Source organism: Lissotriton helveticus, chromosome 5_1, assembly GCF_964261635.1.
Source record: "Lissotriton helveticus chromosome 5_1, aLisHel1.1, whole genome shotgun sequence".
NCBI lineage: Eukaryota > Metazoa > Chordata > Amphibia > Caudata > Salamandridae > Lissotriton > Lissotriton helveticus.
This window is the reverse complement of record NC_136065.1, coordinates 326,919,060-326,944,128: the sequence shown is the minus strand read 5'-3', so window position 1 is coordinate 326,944,128 and position 25,069 is coordinate 326,919,060. Positions and strand designations below refer to the sequence as shown.

Sequence of the window (25,069 nt, the reverse complement as noted above, 5' to 3'; positions counted from 1 at the left end):
GAATACTCTCACTTTATTACCCTACCTATTGCTGTAATGGCTCTTTTAATTAGTAAAGAAACTAACCATGTTACTATTTCTAATATGTCTATGTAAGTTACTAATATTATAACTATATTGCATTCACATAGATCTACTCCTAATTGTTAAGGTACTATTTTGTTGCATGTCTTAAATTGTATGTTATGCTTATTTCTAATGATATTAGAATTTTCTGACCTGAAAAATATCTCCCTCTTTCTGTCTCTATCACTCCTGCCATCTCCTTCTTCCCTCTCTGCCACAGTCTTACGTTCTTTTTCTTTGTTCACGCTATATCCTCTTGTGGGCATGATAACCTTCCTCTTGCTTTCTCTGGTGCTATAGTCTAAGGATCCCATAAATATGCATGTATACACACACACACATTCATGTGTGTGTGTCTATGTGTGTGTGTGTGTGTATATATACATACATGTGTGTGTATATATGTGTGTGTATATAGATGTAGGAGTGTATATATATATATATATATATATATATATATATATATATGTGTAGGTGTTTATGTGTGTGTGTATATATTTGTATATGTGTGTGCGTGTATATACATATATATGTGTATTTGTGTGTATATATATATATATATATATATATATATATATATATATATATATATATATATATATATATATATATATATATATATATATATATACACACACATATCTTGCCAGATAATAAACAGGTCATCAATAAATCTGACCCTTAGGATCACCTTCTTCATGTCTTCCAGACTTATTGGGGTGCATTGGACACCTGCTCCTCTCACCAGCCCATAAACAGGTTGGCATAGCTGGGGGCGAAGTAGGTGCCCATCGCTGTCTCCTGAATCAGTCTTTACAAAGTCCAGTTGAAAAGAAAGTTGTTATTTAAGCAGGACCTTAACATTTCAAACAACATTTTAGCGTAAGCAACATTAGATAGGCCAACCTGGTTCTCTCTATTGCTGTCCCAATAAACATACCAGGGACTTGCTTTTCCTTCTTGCGGTGGTGCACTTTCACAATGCCGGCCGCATTAATCAAAAACAGTGGCTTCCAGGCGAAGTGCACTCTCAGAGGTTGCAGGTTTATTATCAGGAAAAACAGCTTCGATGAAAAGAACATAAAAGGCAGAACCAAGCCTGACTCGTTTCAGACTTGATGTCATTTCTCAAAGGCAGCACGTGACCAACAGCAACACTAATCCCCATTTATCCCCTCATTACGCATTCATCTCAAGTGAGTTGCATTGCTGACACAATGTAATTGGTAGTCCAAATGTTACCCACGTGGGTTGCTGTTAAAAACACAAGTGAGCAATCTTATGTCAATTTTTATCACAACTTTTTTCTAATCAACAACACCTTCAGGACAGTGGGTAGAGGATCATTGTCTAGGTTTGCTCTTTCAGACCGTTAACATCCAAGTGTTTGGTCAACAGGCTGGCTCAGCAACATAAGCCCTTTCTAATACCACTGGAGAGAGCTCAGGTTTCAATTCTGTTTAGATGGCTTTACAGTTTATCTTTTTCCGCATCCCCTGATGTAAATAACATTTCATTCATAGTTTTTTGAGTAAGAAATGTGTTTATGTGTATGTATAATTGACTAAAAATAATTCCTACATGTATCCATTAAAAGTCTACTACAAAACCATGATATGCACCCTTGCCATGAAAATCATAAATCACCTATCCAATGGACTGTTTGTAAATTCACAATTTATACCAATAACCAGCAACAGCTGAACATAACAGCACAAAATCGTTATAAACCATATCCGAAGAGCAAACTAGATGGAGTTACAACAAATGTAGCATTACAGTAGAATTTCAATTAGAAAGCGTTCTTATTAGGTCTGGCCTAGAGACTAGCTTAGCTGCTGTACGTGCTCGATTTCCCCAAAAATTCATAATAAAAATACAAATATTCATACACAGGCTTACAGTCCGCTTTCTTCATCCATTTGTCTGTTAAAGTGCAATTTGTATTTTGTTTCCACCCATCATCACCTACAGCAGGGGTTAGTCGTCAGCCCACTTCATTCTTCGCTGTCTTGCACTTTAGTAACAGAGGTTGGTTGCTTGGCCACTCCTTTACTTTTATTATGTTTTAAAATATATATTTTATATTTTATCAAATGTTTTTTTCATATGATTTTAAAAGGAAAATAGAAAAATAAATTGCATTCTGATCAAGGCTAGGCCTGTTGGCTTTGCCACAGTTTGTTTTGATCTGGTACAAATTCGTTCAGTAGTTTTTGAGGTATTTGGATTTGAAATAATGAGTCAGCTGGGCATAGAAAAGGTCAAATTTAGAGATGTATTGGCAGTGAAACTTGCACACTTGAAGTCCTTAATGTATATGAGTATTGATTCAGTAACTTAACATGCTAGATGTTTCTATGGAAAATGTTGTTGCCTCATCCTCGTACATGTCAGGAGGCAGCATTTTTGTGCAAATGGTATTCAAGAGTTAACTGCTGAGCTCTGATCTCTTCTGTCTCTGTAATAGGACATATCTGTTCTCCTCTTGTTAAGAGTAGGAAAGCCCTTGATAAATTGTCTTCACTAAGTTTATATTAATATTTTTGTGAAAAGGTGACCTGAACGTTGGGTTACACCGGATAATACCATGCTTAAACACAGATTTATATTATCCAAATATCCAGGAGCGGCTCCCCCGCTGAGTTGAGGATAAGTGAAGGCCTTCAGTGTGCCGTGGAGCGCGAGTGAGGCCGCTCCCTCCAATCGGGGTGCTGCTCGCATGCTGCATGTGAGCAGCGCCAGAACTGGGCAAGGGAGTTTGCTCATGCCTGCAGCCCTGCCCTCGAGAAGGAACAGGACCGGAGCACAGGACGATGCTCGAAGACTGATGACTGCTTAATGGACTCCACTGTCAGTCCTATAAATTGGCACTCAAAAAAATTGGCTAATCCCTTATTGACCTATTTAATTTACCTGTAATTCACTAGTATATGGTACTCTGTGTACCCAGTGCCTGTAAGTTAAATGTCACTGGTGGTCTGCAGCACCTATTTTGCCACCCCTGTAGTGACAAAGCAAATAATTTTAAACCTGCAAATTTATCCTGGCAAATAAATCCTTATGCTAGGCCCAAAATCTTTCCTTTAACACTGACAAGACACCTCTAAAGTAGGACCTAAATGATCATAGGGCATGGTATTTAAAAAGTTGGACGTGTCTACTTAAGTAAAAGTTACATGTTCTGGAAGTGATAAAGGCCGGCTCTGCCATAGAAAAGCAATTGGTTACATTATAATACCTTACCATGCATAGCTTCAGTTCCGAAAAATCTAGAACCCTGATTCAAGGACTCATGAATTTAAAATCGAATCTAATGGTCAAGTGAGATTTTAAATTCCTATTTTGAAGGTTCCACTTTTGGAAAGTTGCCATTTTCCTGCCTAAAGCCTCTATTAGCCTTTTCCGAGTTAATCTCCAACTGTCACCTGGCTACCTGCTGGAAGGGGTGAATTGCTTCCGGGACGGGAAACAAAAGGGCCTTGGCTGGAAGGAGGTGTGACTGCCTCCTGACAGGATGGCCTAGTGTGATGTGCCCACCAAAGGCACAAGCTTAAAGGGGATGTAATTCACGCTAAGGCTTTCCCTTGCCATTGTCAAAGTAGGCAGAGTGGCACCAACCCCAGTTGAGGGGAGAAAGGATAGTAGCCTGTTCCAGCATTGGTTTACATATGGAATTTCTAATTTCCTTAGACCGACCTCAGGGGTGTGCCCAGAGCTCTGCCAAGGAGAAGAAAGATTCTCTTATTTTGGAATTTGTTAGAGAAGACCATTGTGGTATTGTTTAGGGCCAAACCCCTAGAAAGAGATGTCAAAATGGGTAAGGTTGTCCCTGGGAACTTTTTCCATGTTCCCTTAGCCGTAAGCTACTGTCAGGCATAAAAAGTGTCACGCATGCATACCTTCTTCAGATTCCTGCAGGACCTAGGAAGATCGAAGAAGTAATGCACTTGCTGAACCCCCTTTGGAATTCAGAAAGAGGGCTGCACCTACTGTAACATGTGGAGAGAAAACCCAAGGACTGGCCCTGATCCCACTTGAACCGAGGACAGAAAAGTGGATTTCAAGGGCTGGTTGGCTAGCCTCATGTTATGCTACAGGGACACAAAAAGCTGGAAAAAGCCCACATTTCTGAAAAGCCCAGCTGACCAGTTCAAACTGGACTTGCCTGGACCCTGCTGGTGGCTTCCTCAGGAGTGTGTCTTGTCTCTTAAGTAGTGTCCCTGAGGTCCAGTGCCCCCTGGATACATCTGTGTATCCTCCTGCCTAACCCTAAAAGCTGGGACTTAGAAACATTTGCAAATATTTATGCCAAAAGAAATAGAGGCTATTACCGGACCATGTCAAACTGCAGCCGCTGACATCACATTGTCAGTGGGACTCAACTTGCTGATTCGGCCTGTTGAAAGGATTTTAAGTTCCAAAAGAGTTTTTAAGTCCAAAGGTAGAAATTGTAACCTGAAGGTGGCACCAAAAGTATCCAACTAGTGAGAGACCTTCCTTGGCCATGAATTACAGATTTCTCCTGACCTGAACTTTCCTACCAAAAGCCAATGGCTTCATCGGGTCTCCGTCCCACAGCTATCTGGCCTTCTGGAACCCATCTTGTCCACAGCCTGCTGCTTTCCCCACTAAGTATTTTCTACTTCCATTCCAGGTATTAAGTCAGAAGGTCAAACTTTCCACTGGTTCAAACCTGGTACCTGTATCCGGCCCATGCTCCATTGTGGTCAGCCTTAACTTTCGACATTGTCCTGGACCAGCGCAACCAAATATCTAGGGTTGGTGCTTTGCACTTTTTTGTGCTCGAAACATCTACACCTTTTAAAAACATATCTTTGGTTCTCTACATCTGCTTTTTGTCGTTTTGGTGTCTATTTGCTCATTCATCTTAGCTCTATTTTCATATGTTGGAGTGGGATTTTTGTTGTGTTGTCTTTTCTACTTTTTAACTGTTTTGGTACTGATAAATGCTTTAAAACTTTCTTCTAAGTTAAGCCTGTCTGCTCTGTGCTACAGCCACCAAGGGTTGCCCTAAGGTTTAAAGTATTGAGACCTAACTGGACCTTATAGGGGATAGTGCCATTATGACTTGATAAGGACTATGATTAATTTAACTACCAAGCTACTTTTTCCCAATTATTAATAATAAAAATCCGAATGATCAAGAAGAAAAGGTTTCTGCTCACCAGGAACATCAGTTCTCTATCATTGGAATCATCATTATATTAAAAAAAAAACTTTCCTGCTGCCAAGTATAACAAAGGGTATAGTGCAAATTGGCACATGGCACCCTCCTAACGAGAACGCAACATGAAACTGAGAAGCTGCTGGTATGTGACACTTTGTGGGACATTGGGACTCCTTGATTGTCTTAAATCCACAGTATCTTTTTCTGTACTCTAGGGTTTGCATATGCCTATTATGGCAATTTAATTAAATGTTTTCCTTTACAACAAGAGAAACAATAGCTCTTTGGGATGTAAGGTTGTTCTAGGTGCTTTTTAAAAACGTTCTTAGATTTATGTGGGTGTTTTTGCCTATGGGGCAATATTTTATTTCCTTTTTCTACAATAAATAAAATAGAGACTATACACAGGCAGTTTATCTAAAAAACTGAATATTATCTCTATATTGGAAAAGTATTTCTGGATTCACCGCATGATTAAACATATAATGAAATATAATGAAAATTCCCATGATGTGCAGTTGGTGTTACAGGTAAGCAACTTTTTTTCTCTAGTTCACAACAATATACTTGCCCCTTCATGCTTCTAACTGTGGAAGGTTATCAATTTGCTCGTGAAAAGGTGGACTCCTCTTAGATACTAGAGGTCCGAAAGCTAATCAGCGATGTCATTCATTTGACTAATGCACCAGCTTACTTTCCAGTGTCTCCCTTCTCACCACCAAAAAACAATATATATATGAGCCTCCATATGTGTGTGGCCTTGTTTGGAGGTTACATGCCTGCATTCTGCTAGTATGCACAGACTGTGGTAGCAGCATACAACTTGCTAGTGACCACTTTCCCACCAGGCTTAAAAGGTTTAGGGCTGGAAGAAGCTGCTAATTGCCTTAACCATGCAGCCTGTAATCTTCCTACTATACTGGCATTTTACCACCTTTTTACCCACGTCCCTCTGGTTACTGTAACCTTTAGGTGTAGTTGCACTATGGAAGTGGAGGAGGGTCATCAGTGGGGGAAAGAATCTTGTGCAGTTTACCTTTTGTCCCTGATGAAACAAACATTTACAGCAACTCTGTATTTGGTGTTGGAATACCAGAGAGCGTTTTGAGGACATACATCAGTGTAATTATGTAAAAGATGGTTCGATTTAGTATGTGGAAAACCAGATAAAAAAGTAGATTGGACTTGGAAGTTATCCTGGCATTAGTAGCTTAGGCCACAAACACCCATCACTAGTAGGTAGGAAAGTCCAAGTAAAGTAACTCACTGAACCACCGTAGGTTGGAAGTGAAATAAGCGACCCTATCTAGCTGCAATGTAGAGGCTATATTAGAGAACCACAGAAATGGCAGCAAGAGGACAGGCTCTGGGAAGTGGGTTATTTGCTTCTCTTTACTTTAATGGAAATGATAGAATGCAAGTCATGGATCTCCAATAACAAACTTGTGTGACCACGACCAAAAAATTATCAGAGAGGACTTGATAAATATGGAAGAGGTGCCCCGTTCTGGTGGTATCCCGCCCTTCAATACTCCTACATCCATTCATACTTAAATGCTGGGGAGGCCTCTTTTATGTTATTTGGCTCTTTAGGTATTTAAATCGAATCTTTTTAAGAATTTACATTTTCTACACTCCTCACCTAATGAAGCCTCCCACTATTGAGCATGTGTTTTAGCCTCCCTCTGCAAATACGCTGTGGCTACCTAACATTTCTTGAAAGTTGAAACAAAGTTAAACTTCTTCATTTATTGACTCTACTGTGAGTAAAAATGAAAGAAAGAGATAGTGATTCGACCAGTCCACAGACTTAGGAAACACACAGGCATAAAAAGAAAGACTGGAAATTAAACCCCCAACTTTTAGACTTGAGATGAACGTTCCCAAATGAACTATAGGTCCAAAGATAGAGTTCATGAACTCTCTATGGCAGTAGTCTTCAAAGTGTGGAGCTCACCCCACTCCATCTGGTAGGGTCAAAGGGTGAAGTGTGGCAGAATCCATGGGGAGGAGTTTGTGCTTGGTTTCCACAGTTTAAAAACCATGCAGTGTGACCTGGGGTGTAAGCTTCTTCACATGATGAGTGCACTGGCCACCTTAAAGGCCCTGGTTGAAGCTGTGAATGGTAGAAATGAGGCTCCACCAACTCACTCTATTTAAGTGCAAACCTTAAGTTCCTTTTGTCCCTTGATTCAGAGTCAGACACATTCTGCCCAGCAAATCCTTCACATCTAAGTTGGGCAGCAAGCATCAAGGACAGTGGAGAGGAAGCATTCTGCAAAGTAACTTCACAAGCAGGTCAAAAATTAACCTAAGAGCTCAAATCTTCCTACCTTAAGTTGATTTAGAAAAAAAACAGGATTGAAAAATAATTCAAGAAAGAGTGCGCATTGATATCGGAAGCAAAAAGAGAGATAGCAGTTATGTTGAATCCTGTGTTCATTAGGACCACATTAAATAAGCCATTCATTTAATAATATTTATTATTTTTACTGGTATTATTTATTGTGTAACTAAATTTACAATGTCTCTTTCCATACCACTCACACTGACTGACTTTTTTTTTTACTTAATACTATTAGTACCATCTTAATGGTGTTGATTTTATCACCATACTAAGTACTACAATTTGATTAATTCTCTCCTATCTGTATTGTATATATCTTGTCATAAACATTTGCTGTGCGGGAAAATGGTTGACCACAAAGCTGCATTACAGTACTCTCTTACTATGGCCCCTTTCAAAGTCACATAATCAAAATAGTGAGAGAGGACTAGAAAGCTAGTCCGGATCCCCTAGGTTATATATGAGTAATCAAGAAGGACTAGCTAAGTTGTGTGTTGGGACTCAAAAGGTACGTATGTTGGCAAACCATTTGGTTTGGTCATGAAGCCCTCACCCACCAACCTAGTTGGTGGCTTGCTTCATCATCGGGCCCACCACAGTGACACCAAATGTGTCCCGGGTGTGCTGCGACTCCAGATTACTGAGGAGCTGGTATACTTGCTGAGTGTGCAGTGTAGGTGAAAGGAAGTGAAAATTCAAAAGCTATACAGTGTGTCCCAGTGCCCGAGGGTATATGGATAGACTTTAATAGCTGGGCCCCTGTTAGCAACTAAATAGGCAAGCGGGCGCGTTGGAGTGAATTATGACCTCCTGCGTCCTGTGTGGTCTACATGTTTCAGCCAGGCCTTTTGATTAAAACTGGCTTTCCTCAGGACACCGCAGGAGGACAACAGCTGTATGGAGCACGAAGACCGATAATTTCGGTCTTTTCTCCCTGCCAGGTGACCCAAGGAGGCTTTAACAGCAAGCAGCAAGTTAAAGTAGAGGGAATCCCCCTCTTACACATAACGCACCTTAGCGAGTGCGACACTTTTTAATCATATCACCATTCACTTAAAATTATTTATTATCACCTACACATACTCATTGGTCCTGAGGAAAGCCAGTTTTAATCAAAAGGCCTGGCTGAAACATGTAGACCACACAGGACGCAGGAGATCATAATTCACTCCAACGCATCCGCTTGCCTTTTTAGTTGCTAACAAGGGCCCAGCTATTAAAGTCTATCCATATACCCTCGGGCACTGGGACCCACTGTATAGCTTTTAAATTAATTTTCACTTCCTTTCACCTACACTGCACACTCAGCAAGTATACCAGCTCCTCAGTAATCTGGAGTCGCAGCACACCCGGGACACATTCGGTGTCACTGTGGTGGGCCCGATGATGAAGCATGCCACCAACTAGGTTGGTGGGTGAGGGCTTCATGACCAAACCAAATGGTTTGCCAACATAAGTACCTTTTGAGTCCCTTTCAAAGTCACCCAGGAATTGGAAATTGCCCTAATAAAGCTGCCATCTGGCCCTTGATTGGTAAAGCACAACCTATGGTATGTCGTAGAGTTAGACAACTTGATCCATATACTAATTGTGGCTGCATGGCTGTAGTTGGGCCTCGGTCTTGACCTGCTATATCAAGTTAACAGAAACAGATCTGACCTTAGGAAAAGAGTCTGTCCTTGGCAAATGTATGGAAAGAACCCTTTGAACATTTGAACAGATAATCTCTATTATCATCCCTACTCTTCAGAGGAAGGATTGGGAATGAAAACTGCCAAAACTAAATTGTAACAGTGAAAATATGAGGAAATCTTAGGCAAAAACTGGATCTCACCAGAGAATCAGCTTCTTTGAGAAAAACAGAGATGATGGGATTAATATACAATAGGGCTTCGACACCACAAACAAATTGTCACCAATATATGATTTAGATGATAGAAAATTTAATTCCACTGTAACTAGATGTTCAAACGGTAATTTTTCCAGAACCAGTGGTAAATTCAAAGAGAAACCGGAAAATCCACAGTTATCTCTTAAGAAGCTTTTGAAGAGAGAAAAGATAAGTTCGTAAATTGAGTCTAAAGAAGGACCTCAGAAAGTGTTTATATCTGTCCATTGAATCCTGATCATAGAAAATGCTAACAGCAGAAGAAAGTGTAGGATCTTTATTTATGGACAAGAGTCTGCCTTAAAACATTTGGAACAATTCCAATTCTCAAAATGATGGCAGGTTCTGCCAAAACTACTAAGGCTGTTCTGCTGTCTCGTTCATTGAATATGAAGAGCAACCTCTTTTGACCGCCTTTGCCTTTATAGTTTTAGCTCCTTAAGGTACAAACTCCCAAGTCAAGACACCCGAGGAAGGAAACTGGAATATCTGGAGATTGGATAGTTCCAGTAATAAACTTGCCTCTTCTATCCTGAGTGGGCCAACTAAGATCTGTATCAACTGTGGATACCAAGGCTGACATGGCCAATAATGATCAACTAACAGTACTGCTGCTCTGTCCTCTTTTATTTTCTGAAGAAACTCTACTATCAATCTAATTGGAGGAAAAGTGTACAGAAGACCCTGGGGCCAAGCTATGGACAGATAATTTGTTCCTCAGACTTCTGGAGATGGAGGAAACAAAATTCAGAGAGAAGGGCATTCTTTTCTGTGGCAAACCTATGTAAGCAGGGTTGACTGAACTTACTTGTAAAAGATCTGGAGAGCGGCACTGGAAAATTAAGGAAGGAAAATCCTACTCAGATGATCTAATTGCTCTTTTCCAATCCTGCTGAGATAAACTACAGTGAAGGAATAGAGAATTTTGCCCAAAGCCACACCTTCTAAACTAGAGCTGCCAAAATGTCTACCTTGTACTCGCTCTGATGGTGATGTAAGCTTTGGCTACCTAATTCTCCATCCTGACTCATACTGCTTGAGCTCAAAGAAGAAGAGCAAAGACCAAAAGAACATAGAAAATGGCTACTAATTACTTGCAGTTGGAGGAATACTCTACTTCTGTTGGAGCACAAAGACCCTGCAGGGGTGGAGGGAGGGAATTGGAGACACTCCTTGCATCTAAATTCCCTGGAAACAGCCACCACTTAAGGTCCTGATGATCTTGTACAGTGAAGGTGAAGACCTGCCATAAGAACCATCAAGAGACAGGCTGCCATTTCACTATGTATGCACAACCGGTCTACTGGGCTGATGCCTTGGCCAATGTAGATGCTAAACAATTCACCAAGTTCACCTTCCTCGGAGGGTGAAGCAGGACTTGAACAATGTATTTTCTGAATTTGCTTTGATGCATTGAGGATTTGTTTGGATGACTTCCAATTGATGAAACACCCATTTTTTGTAATGCTGTTCACACCTTTTGGACCTCATTGCAAGCCTTGGAAAAAGAAGTAGCGCAGATTACCCAATCCTCCAGCTAAGGAAAGGCTCTAATGTCTTGTAAATGCAAACTGTCCACCAGTGGAGCCAATGTGTTTGTGAAGACTCTAGGGGCCGTTGCCAACCATTAGGTCAGAATTTGAAAGTGGAAATGTTTTCCCAATAAGCAGAATTGAAGACATTTTTGTATGCTCTGGTGAATGGGAAAGTGAAAATCAGTATCAAGTAGGTTTAAGAAGCTAGGACATCTTCTGGAGCAACTAAAAGCAGAATGGACTGGTGCATCACTATATTAAAAGGGAAAGGGGTTGAGTAAGAAGTGGGAAGTTGAACATCTTTAGAGAAAAAAATACCTGGCCTCTCCTGATGGCATCTCCAGCATAAACATGATTAAATAACACCCCAGTGTCTCACTTGTCTCTAGGTTATCTCTTTTTGTCCAACATGCAATGAATGGAACTGAGCTGAGCCTGACGATGAATGTAACAACGAAGAGTAGGAGTGGGAAGAAAAAAATCCTTTGGGTCTCGTGAAATTGAATCTGCTAGCCATCTGGAAATACTGTAAAAACCCACATGTCAATTGTTGTACCCTTCCAAATGCTGAAGACATTTTGAAAATTACTTCTCACAAGGCAATTGATCTCTGGAAGGTGACTGAGATAGTTATGCCTTAGGAGGAGGATAAGGTGGATTGCGAGGGGCACTGAGATTTAGTAAGACACACGCCTCTGCTGTAAATCATGTTTCGAAAGGGCTAGGCAGTCTACAAGGATACAGAATTGGGGCCTATACATTTTCAGGAACAAAATAAACACCCCCTGCCAAAATAGGAAACGAGGCAAAACAATAGGATCCTTGTTGCATTTGATAAGCAAAAGATTGAAAATCTCTTAATAAAGACTGCTTGGTGTAAGTCCCTTTGCACTGGCTTTTATTACAAATGTTGTACTTGCACTGTTTGCAAGCCATGTTGACCCTTCTGGAGAAATGTTTTGCTCACAAGGACAATACTGCTGCGTTTGTGTGTGTGTGTGCGTGTGTGTGTGTGTGTGTGTGTGTGTGTGTGTGTGTGTGTGCGTGTGTGTGTGTTTACGAGACTCCATGTTTCTATGAGAGGCACAGCAATCTTGCTACCAGGAAACATACCCAGAACATCATGCTTGAGTATGTGTTCCATGTTGATGAGATATTGGGGCCTTCAGAGATCTCAAGACGCCAGCCATCCTGAAACTATGTTGTGCTCTCAATCACCAATACCCAAATGCCATCTGTAGCCCCCAAACTCGACTTACCACACAGGGAGAGTGGCTCACCAAGAAAGTAATTCCACTTTAATAGCATGTAAAGTGAATGCCCTGTATCAACAGGGTGGGTAAGCGGTATGAGCAATACTGTTCCGCTAAGGCAAGACCTTCATGTTTTACTTGATAAAAGAAACTACCCTGGCTCACGTACAGCCACAGGGGACCTTTGAAAGAGTGTTAGGATTAAGGAAAACCTGTATATTTAACTATTAAAAATATAAACTCACTCACCACTGGATGAAGCATAGACACCTTTATATATGTACCTGAGACTGGTGAAAGCAGGACGTTGATACAGCTGGGACTGCTCTGCCTGCTTTTAGTAAAAGGGAGGAGCTTATTTTAGGGACCTGATTAAAAATACTTTGTTTTGTGTTTTTTGGTTTGGCTAGCCCAAATTTTGTTTGTGGGATGAGATGACCCCTTGTGTTAGGACTGTGACGAGGATGTTTGATGAGAAGGTAATGCCCTTCTGTATGCACATGACCATGTTTTGATATATGTGTGACCCAGTCACAGCTGTCACATCGCTGCTCTTGGTTATACCGTTTACAATTCTGGTTCTGTGATGTTGAGAACATCTGATCACTGCACACATTTTGGGTTTAAAAGATTTAAATGAAAAGTAAGTACATTAACTGTAAAACATTCCCAGTCGCAAAAACGTTTACATGCACAAAACCACTACTCCCTTGCCAGCCTTGTTGCAGCCAACACAATATCTGTTGGAACTCCTGTAATTGTAAACTCACTCAAACAAAACATTTGTTAATGCCTTCACCTTTTGAAGAACACAATCTGAGATTTACATATTTTGATAATGTCCAAGTGCAATTATGATTGCTGTGTTTTACACACACATCGCCAATAAATAATAGTTTAGATTCCAAGTAGGTCAATTTCCTACGTATACTTTGCAGATCATTCAGCCCAATTTGAATTGAACACAAAATTCAAGAAAAAGCCACTGCTAGGACCCAATATGGCTAAAACGTGATCAAACTGTGTTTCCCCGGCAATGAGCCTGGCTTCAGAAAGGAAAGTAGTGTTCACCACATTTATGTGCACATCAGTACTGCATTGTCTTTTCTGCGTACACCAGAGAAGTAACAGCAGAGCGAAAAAATGATCAATCTTGGCAGAAGTCTTGCCCATCTTTGAAGAGTCTACTAATAGTTTGTCACTTGGCCCTTTTATGTGCAGTGATAATTTAAAATCTAGTAAAAATTCTGGCTGAATCCACTGGTGAAGGTACAATGTCACTTATTACCGAACTAGGTAGGCCAGATAGAAACTAAGGCATGTTTTCATTTGGCTATAAGTAACTACACTGTTGTATGGGGATTGAGTCTCAAACCTGCTTCGTCATCTTCTTGAGATGTATATTGTGCTAAAGGACCAGGGACATCAAAGCTGTGCACAAGAATAAATTGAAATCTCCAAGACCATCAAGAAGGGCCACTGGATCCCCTGATGCCTCCCTGTACATGGTAGAGACAATGGAAACTGTATGTATCCCTTAGGCATACTGTATGCAACAAATGATGTGTGGGAGGATCTCTATTACCCTGTGTCTATACAAAGTGAATGGTTGAAAATCAGAGTAGGATTTCACTTCTCAAGCCCATGAACCAAGCCAAATGAACATTATTATTGCTGTGAAAGCCAGTAGCATGAGCAAGCAAGTACCACCATCGGTAGCCTGAAGCAAGACGTCCATTGCCTGAAAAATGGTAGACATCTTCAGAATGCTTAGGACAAAATTCACATTGATAAAGAGTCTATTAAATTATATTCTTCTGAATGAGTTTGAAATTGAACTATAACCACCAGCTAGATGTGGGGCACAAATACTAAGAATTGAGGCATCATCTTTTTCAGAAGAGTGGGTGGCTATTAACTGAATTTTAAAATGAGAAGCAAATGTCCTTTCACAACTGATCTTGAGACCGCTGGAACTTTCCTGAAAAAGTCCTTATGAACGACATATAGGCAGAAAAAGAGAAACTGTACTTTCACAGGGTTAACTGTTTCTAGGTGTTTTCAGTAGTGGTTATTCATCTTGACTATGTTCTTCTCTACTTTAAATCTTTGCCAAAGAAGTATTGATTTATGGAAATCCTTTTAAGAAATGAATATTTAAGACAAGGTAGTCATTCTGAGGGTCAGGTAAGATAAATATTCCGATACCAGGTATGCAGCCCTTGATAAGGGCCAACAGGTTACACAGGCCAGAATGAAGTTTCAATGTTTTCTTTTCATGATTCCTCATTTTTATTTCAATAACTGAAATTCTTTTTTTATCATACAGTTATTCACACATACCGTTCTAATTCTAAGCATGCTACAAGGAAAACAAATGTATGGCCTATGGGGAAGTATTTTTAAAGCTCACTTTTGTCTAAGATTTTGCAAAGGAAATGTAGATGGAAGGTTGGCTGATGGTAAGTTAGGTTTTGAGTGTTTTTTGATTGATCTAGTAGGAAATGGAATGATTATATGTTTCTGTAAGTTTGGAACTCTACCCACAGCATATGATGTTGAGCAAGATCTACAGATAATGAGGTCAGAAATTCTGTCATGAATAGTGCTGTACATGGTTTGACCGGGTAACTCAATGTTTTTATGTTTTTTACCCGGGATCTTAACTTCAGCCTCTTCTTAGTATTGAAAAGTGTGAATATGCTTCTCGATTGGTCTGGGACATTGGAAGATGTTATGGCCTCTCTTCCACGTTAAGAGTATTAACAGCAGTTGAAGTTGGAAAACATTTCAGAAGTTACATTAGAAGAAAGAAAATGACTGAATGATTGTTGCATTTTGTATTGAGGGTTATTGAATGGCCAAAACAATGTGTGGGGTGGAACTTTCCAGGTTGTGCCTCAGAGCATGCTTCACTCTTTGAACGCTGTTTGCCCCAAAGTGCAGTGATTTTATCCCTGGTGCTTCCATCGCTTAGAAATACTATTTTGGATTTCAACTCGGATTCCAGTGTCCTTGTAATTGAGAGTAAAATTCCATGCTTCCCGGTTAAAGATGGTTTAAGCTATGTTAGCATCTAACAGTGATTTTCTTTGATGAACTGGCACCGTTGATTTGATGTCCAGTGCTCTCAGTACGATCTTCCTGGATTTCCTGACCTCCAGGATTGCCTCGCTCTGGAATGAAAACATTGTAGGGAGGCATGATTGCAATCAATTGACCACCTGAACAGTGCAGTGAGTCTACCGACTGACCAGTATGTAAATGCTGTTGTAACCATAATAGCCAATGTGGCATGCATTTTTCTGTCACACGTGTCATCTTTTCTGTTCCTCACTTTTATTTATAGTTCTCACATCGTATATGCTATGGTGATCTTACACCTTACAAATTCTGTTTCATGACGCTGTCTGTTTCTTCCACCTACTGCAGATGTAGTCAATGAAGAAAGCCGCCAAGCATTGGTTCATCAAGTAGAGGCGCTGGTGGGAGAGAATGGCTTAAACTGCTTGATCAACAACGCCGGCATAAACATTATGGGCAGCCTAGAGCAGGTCACAATGGAGGCCATGCTACAAGTCTATGAAACTAACACCGTGGCACAACTCATGGTCACCAAGGTGAGAGGCAGTCAGCCTTCCAAGACACTGCCTGTGTCATTGGATGGAATATGTATACTCTACTTTATTCTGGATGTTCTGCAGAAGATAAATGGTGAACTGTGAAACAAGTCTTCCTCAATAGTCCAGGGATGAGGGTACGTGCTCCATATGCTGGAGAGTTTGGTCATCCTTTGTTCCGGGGGATTTCTAGGGTATGATTTATATCTAAGAAACATCTAAGGTAATCAAACTGTAATAGCAGACTGCTGTGTTCTGATGAAGGCAGGTAAAATGAGAAGCTTGGACCGCCACCGGAGGTTTGGAATCCTGCAGGGAAAGATTGCCACCAGTGCTCACTGCTCTGGAGCAAAAGGTTCTCATCCCACAATATAATCTCAAAAGCTATATTAGTTTAATCATTGATGGCATGTGCAAGAGAAATGAATTATCTCTTCAAAACCACATACACAAGCTAATCCCCTGCAGGGCATCCTAGACGAAGCAGGAAGTCTCATCCAGGGCCTGAAGAAATGTGATCACATCACCCCCACCCAGATGGAACTCCATTGGCTCCCTTTGCAAGCCCGTACCATCTTCAAAAACAGCGAAATCCTTTGCATATCCATCAAACCTGTGACCAGACAGTATGCACATCTTGCCAGCATGTGCATTAACCACCAGAGTTAATTTACCATTAATATACGCTGGATATTAATGGATGAACAAAGATCTGAGCAGCAGGTACCTGAACCCCTAGGGTATTTCAAAACTCAGTCTGTGTGTGACAGATTGAGTAAGCCAAAATAGATTTAGTGTTATATTTGTTCTTGTTGCAAATTTCTTTGGAGTTGAGTTGAAGTTGAGTGCATGGAGGCCATGGTGTTATGTCTGCTCCAAACTGTAACAATAAAACAATTCCCTATAGGTATTATTCAAACAAACAACTATTCATTATGGGCCATATGTATCATTCCAAATTGCGATGATCGTAAACGCTGAAATTCGCAGAATTTCAGCGTTTGCGATCGCATTTGGGGTCAGTGGTATGTATGGAAGGAAAACTTTCTCGCAAAATAAGGAATCGCAAAATTTGCGATTCCCCATTTTGCGATTGCATTTAAGGAATCACAAATTGCTATTCCTTAAATGCAATGTAAGAAACACAGAAAAAGTGCAATTTGACCTTAAGGAATTGCAAATTACCACCAACTTCAAGTGCACTTTTTTGCATTTTTCAAACGTGCCATGTGGCACACATACATGCCCTTGGGGCATGTATGTGTGCCACATGTGCACACATGCACATTTTAGGGGTGCAACAGGGTGTCCTTTTGACACCCTAGCACCCTTGAAATTGCATTCTCTATTTGCGATTCTCTAATTGAGAATCGCAAATTGAGAATGTCTTCCCATTCATTCATATGGGCCTTTAGGCCCATAGGAGTGAATGGGAAGGTATTCCTTAATTGCGAATCGCAATTTTCAATTCACAATTAAGGAATATGTAGGATTTGCTAAATTATTTGCAATTCCTACATACATAGCGTTTTGCGATTCTCAAATTGGGATTTGCAAAAAATCGCTATTTGAGAACCGCAGAGGAAGATTTTGATACATATGGCCCTTAATATCTTATTATAGAAATTATATTACATGATCAAAAGACAGAAGAAAAAGAGAGAAGCAAAAGCGGGATTTATCCAAAAAAGTATTAAAATATTTAATGGCTTTTAAGATTAAGTACATAAGTGAAAAGTGTCCCACGTGCAATGTGCATAAACGTGCTCAGAAATTGTGCAGGCGGTGCAAAATGTTAAACAAGAAAAAATGAGGGACAGCGATAAGAAATAACACTTTCAACAATTTTCTTGGTATAATTGATCATTTTTAATGATCCCATTGATTTTATAAGTATATAATAGTCCAAATTGTTTTCAGCTAGTATAATGCCAACTGCTTTTAAACCTTACATGATTCAACAGGTCATCATCAGGAAAACATTATTTTAAGAGGAAGGATTGCTGCTTGGAGAGAATTACGACAATAAAAAAAAACATATTTGAGACTTTTTATAGTAATTGTCAAGAATAATTTTAAAACCACAACAGACGGTCAGTTTAGAAATACCTGCAAAGTCAGTACTCGCACTGTAAGAAAAAAGCAAAGGAAAACCACTAGTCAGTATAGTACAAACAGGGGAAAAAAGGTGTTGCCACTCATAAAATGTGCCTGTGTTTAAAAATTAAAGCAGACTTGCTGATTCAATTGGCAGCGTGACGTTCTATTAAGTGTAAGAGCAGCAGAGGCCCAAAGTTATAAATAAAGAATGAAATTAAAGAAAAGAGATACGATTAGCCCCTTTCAAAGTTAATAAATGGTAACCAAGGAAATGACGTTGGTCTAAACTCTGAAGGAAAAAAAAGTACTGTAAGGAGATAATCCAGTATTAATGAAAAATGCCACACCAGAGAGCATGAGAAAATCATGTCAATAAAGTGGTGCCGGCATCCAGAAATAAAAAGGGGAATGGGGCATGCATGTGACTTGAAATACTCAGGGAAGACTAGAATGTTCAAATGAGTAGACCCGTAAGGCATAAGGTGCTCAGAGGGTCACGAAAAAACATGCATCTCGTGTCGGGTGCTCAAAAAGACTAGAACGCACATGGGCATAGGATACAAAGGGAAAGTCCTGTAAAGCAGGAGACGCTAAATACAGCTAAAGATTTTCACACTCAAAAACACTGGTGCTCTAACCGTCAATCCAGTGTAGAGTTAACATCAGTATAATAACTAGGCAGAAATAGTTTGTGATGTGCAGCCCCCATATAGAAGGCCACAAGGGCATCAAATATTGTATACCACATTGCTAGATCTACAATTAATGAACTGTTGTAAATGATAAGTAATGTTGCTATGTTTAAATTTATATTTGTTTAAGGTATAGGCACACATTGAACAATTTTGGCATTTCTAATGTCCTGTGATCTGCGGTAAACCCCAACTCGAAGTGAAAGTGTGATCATTGAGATTTTCCATGGAAGTCCAAGTAAAGGCATGGACTAAACGATCTCCCGGGTTACATCAGCTTTTGTAGGAAAACAGTGGGGCGTCTGAGAATAGCTGATGAAAATGGAGCATCATCCAGATCCTTTTGATGATCTTACTTAATGATTTTATTGGTGGACGGACAGAAAGTCGATACAAACGCAATTCGATTGTTGGGGTCATTATCACTTCCAAGTGGGGTTTGCCGCAGATCACAGGACATTACAAATGCCAAAACTGTTCAGTGTGTGTCTATACGTTCTACACAAAGACATTTAAACATGGCAATATTTCCTATCATTTACAGCAATTCACTCATTGTAGATTAGCCCTTTTTGTAGCCTATTATTCATGGGGATAGATTACATTTTTATGTGTTTGCTAATTGTCTTAGAGATTTATTCAACTATTCGTAATTGTTTGTATTTTGTCTATCACGGTTATTTCTCCTTTGTTATGATTTATTACATGTCTTTGTTCAAAAATAGATTTTGTATAAATGGTGAACCATAAATTCTGTTATTGAAGCCACCCTATACAGGCTCTGTTACTCTAATTTATTTATTTTTCCGCCTAGTTATAACATGGATTTTAACTGTACACTGGATTGATGGTTAGTGCACTAGTCTTTTTTTCGGTGTGTGGACCTTAAGCCTTATTCAGCGTCTTCAGCTGCACTGGCTTCTTCCTTTTTAGGGTTCGCACCTGCATTGCAGTGCTCAGCACTGCTCGCGCAGCGAGAGCCCTTTTGTGTGGGGTTTTTGAAAGCTGCATGTGAGCAGCTTTCCGCTGCTCGCATTAGCTTTCACATGCTTTTTTTTTTAAAAGCCAGCACGCAATTGGGCAAAGGCGGGCCATGTCCCGCCTTTGCTCCGCCCATTCCCGACAGTGGCCAGCACGTGCAGGAGCGCGCGTTCGCCTCGCTCCCTCCCCCGCTCGTCTGTGGTGCACGCGCACCACTACTTTCGATTCCCGGCCCTGCTCCTCTGTGGTGCGCGCGCACCACTGGTTCTCACTGGTGGTTTGACACTAGTTTTTAACCTGCAAGTACAATGCACGCTGGGAGTTGTAGTTTGGCTTCATTTCAAGTTTAATGACGGGAGAAACACACCTGAATGATTGATGAAATGAAAGCCCGGGCTGTCATCTAATCCTTCGGCGTTGAGACTCTCCATAAAGGATTAGGGAGGAGGAGGGAGTCTTCTAGCGCACACAAGAGAAGCTTGGCGTTCTCTGTATTTGTGCAGCCGTCCGATCTGACAGTTCAGTGCAAAGTTTCCGACAGCTGTCAGATGGCAGCGGCATTGCCTGGGTGTGGGAGGTTGAGCGCAAGAGGTCACACCGCACACATGCAGTTGTCATGTGTTTGCCACTTTTAGGCTGACTGCTTGTTTTGGGGTGGGGGTGGAGAGCGTGGCGCTCACTCACCCGTTCCTCCACTCCGGTGCCTGGCCGCTCCACCCTCCGGACCGCAGCTCGGCTCTCCTGCCCTGCTCCCCGCTGCTGTCTCAGTACTTCTGTCTCTCTGGCTGCTCTGCTCTCGGCGATCATCCCCCTCTTTTCCTGAACTTCCTCTTCCTGTCCTCCCTTCCCCCGTCCCTTAATCTCCTCTCCGGCGCCTTTCCCCACTCTCTGGTGGTCCCTTTCCTCTTGTCATGCTGCGTCCTCCCCTCTTTCTGGCCACAGACCCCAGTCTTCTCTCCTGCCTTGCTGTCCGATGCCATTGTGTTGGGTTTCCTGTCTGTTGCTCTTCCCCACCCCTCCTCTGCTCCGGGAGGGCTGCCAGCCTATGACACGTTCAGTAAATATGAACAGCCTTTGCATACCACTGTACTGGCGCATGGAGAATTAATGGACGACTTAGAAAGGCTGGTAGGGCTGCGCCCGTTACAAGTCAGGTCTGATGATTATATGACTGGGCCTTTGAAAGGCTGGTAGGGCAGAGTCAGTAAAATGTCAGGTCAGGTGACCATATGACTGGGCCTCAGAAAGGCGGGTAGGGCAAGGGCAGAGTCAGTTACAAGTGCAGTCTGACGACTGTATGGCAGGCTGGGGCTCAGAATAGCTGGTGGGGTAAGGATAGAGTCAGGTACAAGTCATTTCTGATGACCATGAGGCCTCAGAAGCCTGGTAGGGAGAGGCATAGTCTGTTACAAGTCCGGTCTGAAGACCATATAACTGGGCCTGAGAAAGGCTGGTAGGGCAGAGTCAGTTACAAATCAAGTCAGAAGATTATATGATTAGACCTCAGAAAGGCTGGTAGGGCAAGGGCGACAGTGAGTTACAAGTCCTGTCTGATGAGTGTATGACAGGCTGGGCCTCAGAATGGCTGATGGGGTAAGGGTAGAGTCAGTTACAATTCAGGTCCGAAGCCTAGTATGACCGTGCCTTAGAAATGCTTACGGGCAGAGTTTGGCTCAGTTACAAGTCAGTCCTGGAGACCGTGAGGCAGGCAGAGCTGGGAAAGGGTGCTAAGGTCAGTACGATAAATAAATGCAACTACAACTCTACACCTTCCAGCATCTATCTGCTTCGCACATTGCTTTCAATCACAGCTAATAAACAGTTGGAAAACGATTGACATGCCCCTTCCAGCAAGGCACCAAGAGCAAGGAATGGCAGCACTGGAGGCTGAAGAATAACTGAACCTGGTGCTTGTGCAAAACTGGCGACAATGGCGTAAGGAAGGCCAAGTGAGGGCCGATGCTTCCCTGGCTCTCTCAGCCATTGAAGAAATCAAAGGGGGAGTGAAGACGGAAGAGGTAGAATCGTCCTCCTCTCAATACTGTTATACAACACAAAGACTCTACCGCCTTTTCTTATAAAACAAGCATTTGCAATGCAATAGGTCTCGCATTTGAGAGAGTTTGAGCTGTTGACATTGTAAATGACAATGCCTTTTATTTACGTGTTGGTTTAACATAAATAAAAGGCATTGTCGTTTACAATGCCAATAGCTTAAACTCTCGCAAATGCGAGACCTATTGCATTGCCAATGCTTGTTACTTTAGTCCCCCATTTGGCTTTCTAGAATCCTTGCGCACTCAACTCTTTTCTAGTGCCCGACACAAGACACATGTTTGCGCTTGATGGGTAGCGCTGTAATGCAATTGGGTGGGTATACCGTTAGCCGTTTCTTGTTACAAGTTATACCCAGGTCCTCAATAGGTTTATGGGTGACTCCTGTTGTTTATAACATGCGTCCACGCCAAAAACATTTTGTTTACTTTTTTCACAGGCATTTCTCCCGCTTCTGAGGAAGGCAGCTCAGCAACACAATGGTATGGGCTGGCACCGGGCAGCGATCATTAACATGTCTTCCATCTCTGGCTCCATGCAGCTGGTGCACGAGGGAGAAATATTCCTCAAGGTTTACCCCTATAGAGTCGCAAAGGTAAATATATTTTCCCGGCATATGCATAGGCATCATGGTGCTCCAAAGCTGCAATCAAGTGTCTTATTATGGTATGATTTACAGGGTCGGACTGTCATGTAATTTCCACCCTCTGGTAGGAACTGCGTGTTTGTGGACAGCATAACCGTTGGGATGGTGCCAGACTGAATCTATGTATCCCCTTGGGATATGTTGTTCTATAGGAAAGCTAGCTCACAGTGCCACCATATGCCCCCCTAGACCTAGTGGGGTACTGAATGGTTTTGGCAATCACTGAACATGACAACCGTGATCCCCCCCCAGGAATTATGGTAACAGATCTAGAACCCTCAGTCACTCGTGCTCCCTTCTTCTCAGAGAAATGTACAAGGAATACGCAGTGGGACGTGTTCAATGTTTATTGAACCAACGTGATTCTTGTATAAAATATATGTGTAACCAATCATATTACGGAAGAAAGTGATCAGTTTTTGACCTCAAAGACGAAAACGGTTAACTCTTTACCTTTAAATTCCACCACTCCAAGTTTTGTTCCCAGAAACTCAGACAGAACCATGGATACAAAAGGAAATCCAACAACTGGCTCTACCGACTAGAAAGATGCCAATTCAAATGCAAAAAAGTCTTATATGCAGAGTGGAAATTACAGACCTATTTCCCTCCGGCGAAGATCCCCTAAACCGAGAAAGAATAACAAATCTCCTTCAAAGGATACAACCACTACAGGCACTAGCAAGAAACAACAGCAAACTAGTATTTTTTCCAGACAAAACGAATACGACAACAGCTGTAGCAGAATATTGGTCGCCAGTCATTCCTGCAATTATACTTGAAAAAACAGAGACCCTTCATAAATGTGGATTCGATGTGGCCCCAGAAAAAGAGACAAACGGACAAACATCAGAAACCCTTTTAATCAGACATTAGCACGAGGTACCAACCCAACACTGCAATAATAACCGGTCAAATTCATACAAAGATGCCATTTCAGTTTCAATTACCAACGGAATAAAGAGAAGCTGGACCAAGAATTCTCTGAACCAGGAAAAAGCACCCATCGATAACACATGGGCATGGATAGCAGAGAATCTTAACAGCAAAAAACAGGGACACGTAATCAAGCGCCCCTTTTAGCAACGGTCTAATCATGTATTCCTGGAACATCACAGGGAAAACCCATGAAAAACTAACAACAATCATGCAAGATCGTCCAGGGATAGTGGTTTTACAAGAAACCTGGGGAACCACAAACTTTGACCACCCTGATTATTTAGTATACGATATCCCAGCAGAACCGGTAGCCCATGTGCACGCAAAAGGAGGAATAGCAATTCTTCTATCCGAAGAATACTACTGGAATCAGGTAATCATATCTACGTACTCTAAGAATTTCCAATGCATAAAGATCAAAATCGGGTCAGACAAGACCAAAAGTTCGAATAAAATGCTAATTTTCAATGTTTATATTCCCCCCGGGAGGAAAAATGGATGCATTAGCGTGAAACATTCTTGAGGACATTGAAAAGGTGGTTGAAGAACAGGATTTCCCGCTAATGCTCCTAACAGGCGATCTAAACGGGCAAATTTCTTATGACCTACTGGACATACGAGAGTCATGAGAAAAAGAACAAGCACTGGCAATACCCATACCACAATTTCCCCCAGGAAGCAAATCAAACAAGAGAGGGAAAATCATTCTATCATCACTTGCTATCCTGAATGGAATAATACTAAATGGTAACATAGAAGGAGACATCCCCGCTTCCTACACAAGAAAGGGTGGCCTTAACGCACCAATTCTTGACTACATGATCTGCAGTTTAGGCCTCTTTGGATCAGCCCATCAACTTCACATCAAGTTCGAGAAAGGAAGCGATCATCCAATTCTACAATTGAAAACGGGTCTAATATTGAAACGAACATCTCCAGTGCACTTAATGGAATTGCAAAGTACAGCACTGGTAAACCCAGCTCAAGGTCGAGTGACGTGGAATTCCAGATGTTTTGATAAAACCACCCAATTAATCGAAAAACTAAATTTATTAGCAATTACCCATTTTTCAAATCCTATATTTACAAAAACACAAAATAATAAAAGATGGAACACCGAACCCAGGGCAATGGAGTTAAACGAATTAATTAGGGCACAATTTCTCCACTTCTCTGATACAAGAAAACTGGAAATCAACAAGCTAAAAAGCTGCCGTAGAAGACAAAAAGTAAAAGAAAAACAAAAGATACAGGACAAAAAATGGGTAGACTTACAGATAGCAGTGACACAAAAGGACAAACGTGCCTATTGGACTATAATAGCGCTAGAAACGGGAACGAAAAAACCATTAAAAGCAAACCCTGTACCACCTTCAGAATGGGAAACATACATAACCTATACAAGACAAACCAAGTCTCCAATCACGACTCATTAACGGCAACTAACAGAGGTCAGGAAAAAAGCACATACAATGAGGCTCCATCACCACCTCAAATAGAATATTATATAAAAAAGGCAAGACCCTCGTCCGCAATGGGGCCAGACCAAATTCCTACTATGGTCTTAAAAAACAATCCAAAGGAGTGGAGCAAGTTTTTAGCACGCCTCTTCAGCCACATATTAAGAACAGGGGAAATCCTAAAGTCCTGGAAGGGTAGTATTGTAATTCGAATCCTCAAGAAAGGCTCCAGGCTGCTCCCCTGTAATTACCGGCAGATTGCTCTCCTAGACGCAACTGGGAAATTCTTTGCGGCA

At 41.3% G+C, this 25,069-nt stretch overlaps 1 protein-coding gene across 2 annotated transcripts in view; it reads left to right on the top strand.

Annotated features, from left to right (window-relative positions):
* Positions 1 to 25,069, top strand: part of LOC144754510 (C-signal-like) — a 199,281-nt gene that overhangs the window by 152,888 nt on the left and 21,324 nt on the right. For both annotated transcript variants that reach the window (XM_078642397.1, XM_078642398.1), the window contains exons 3-4: positions 15,713 to 15,900; positions 22,168 to 22,323. In XM_078642397.1, the coding sequence (XP_078498523.1) occupies positions 15,713 to 15,900; positions 22,168 to 22,323 (344 nt within the window). The remainder of the gene's footprint in view (positions 1 to 15,712; positions 15,901 to 22,167; positions 22,324 to 25,069) is intronic.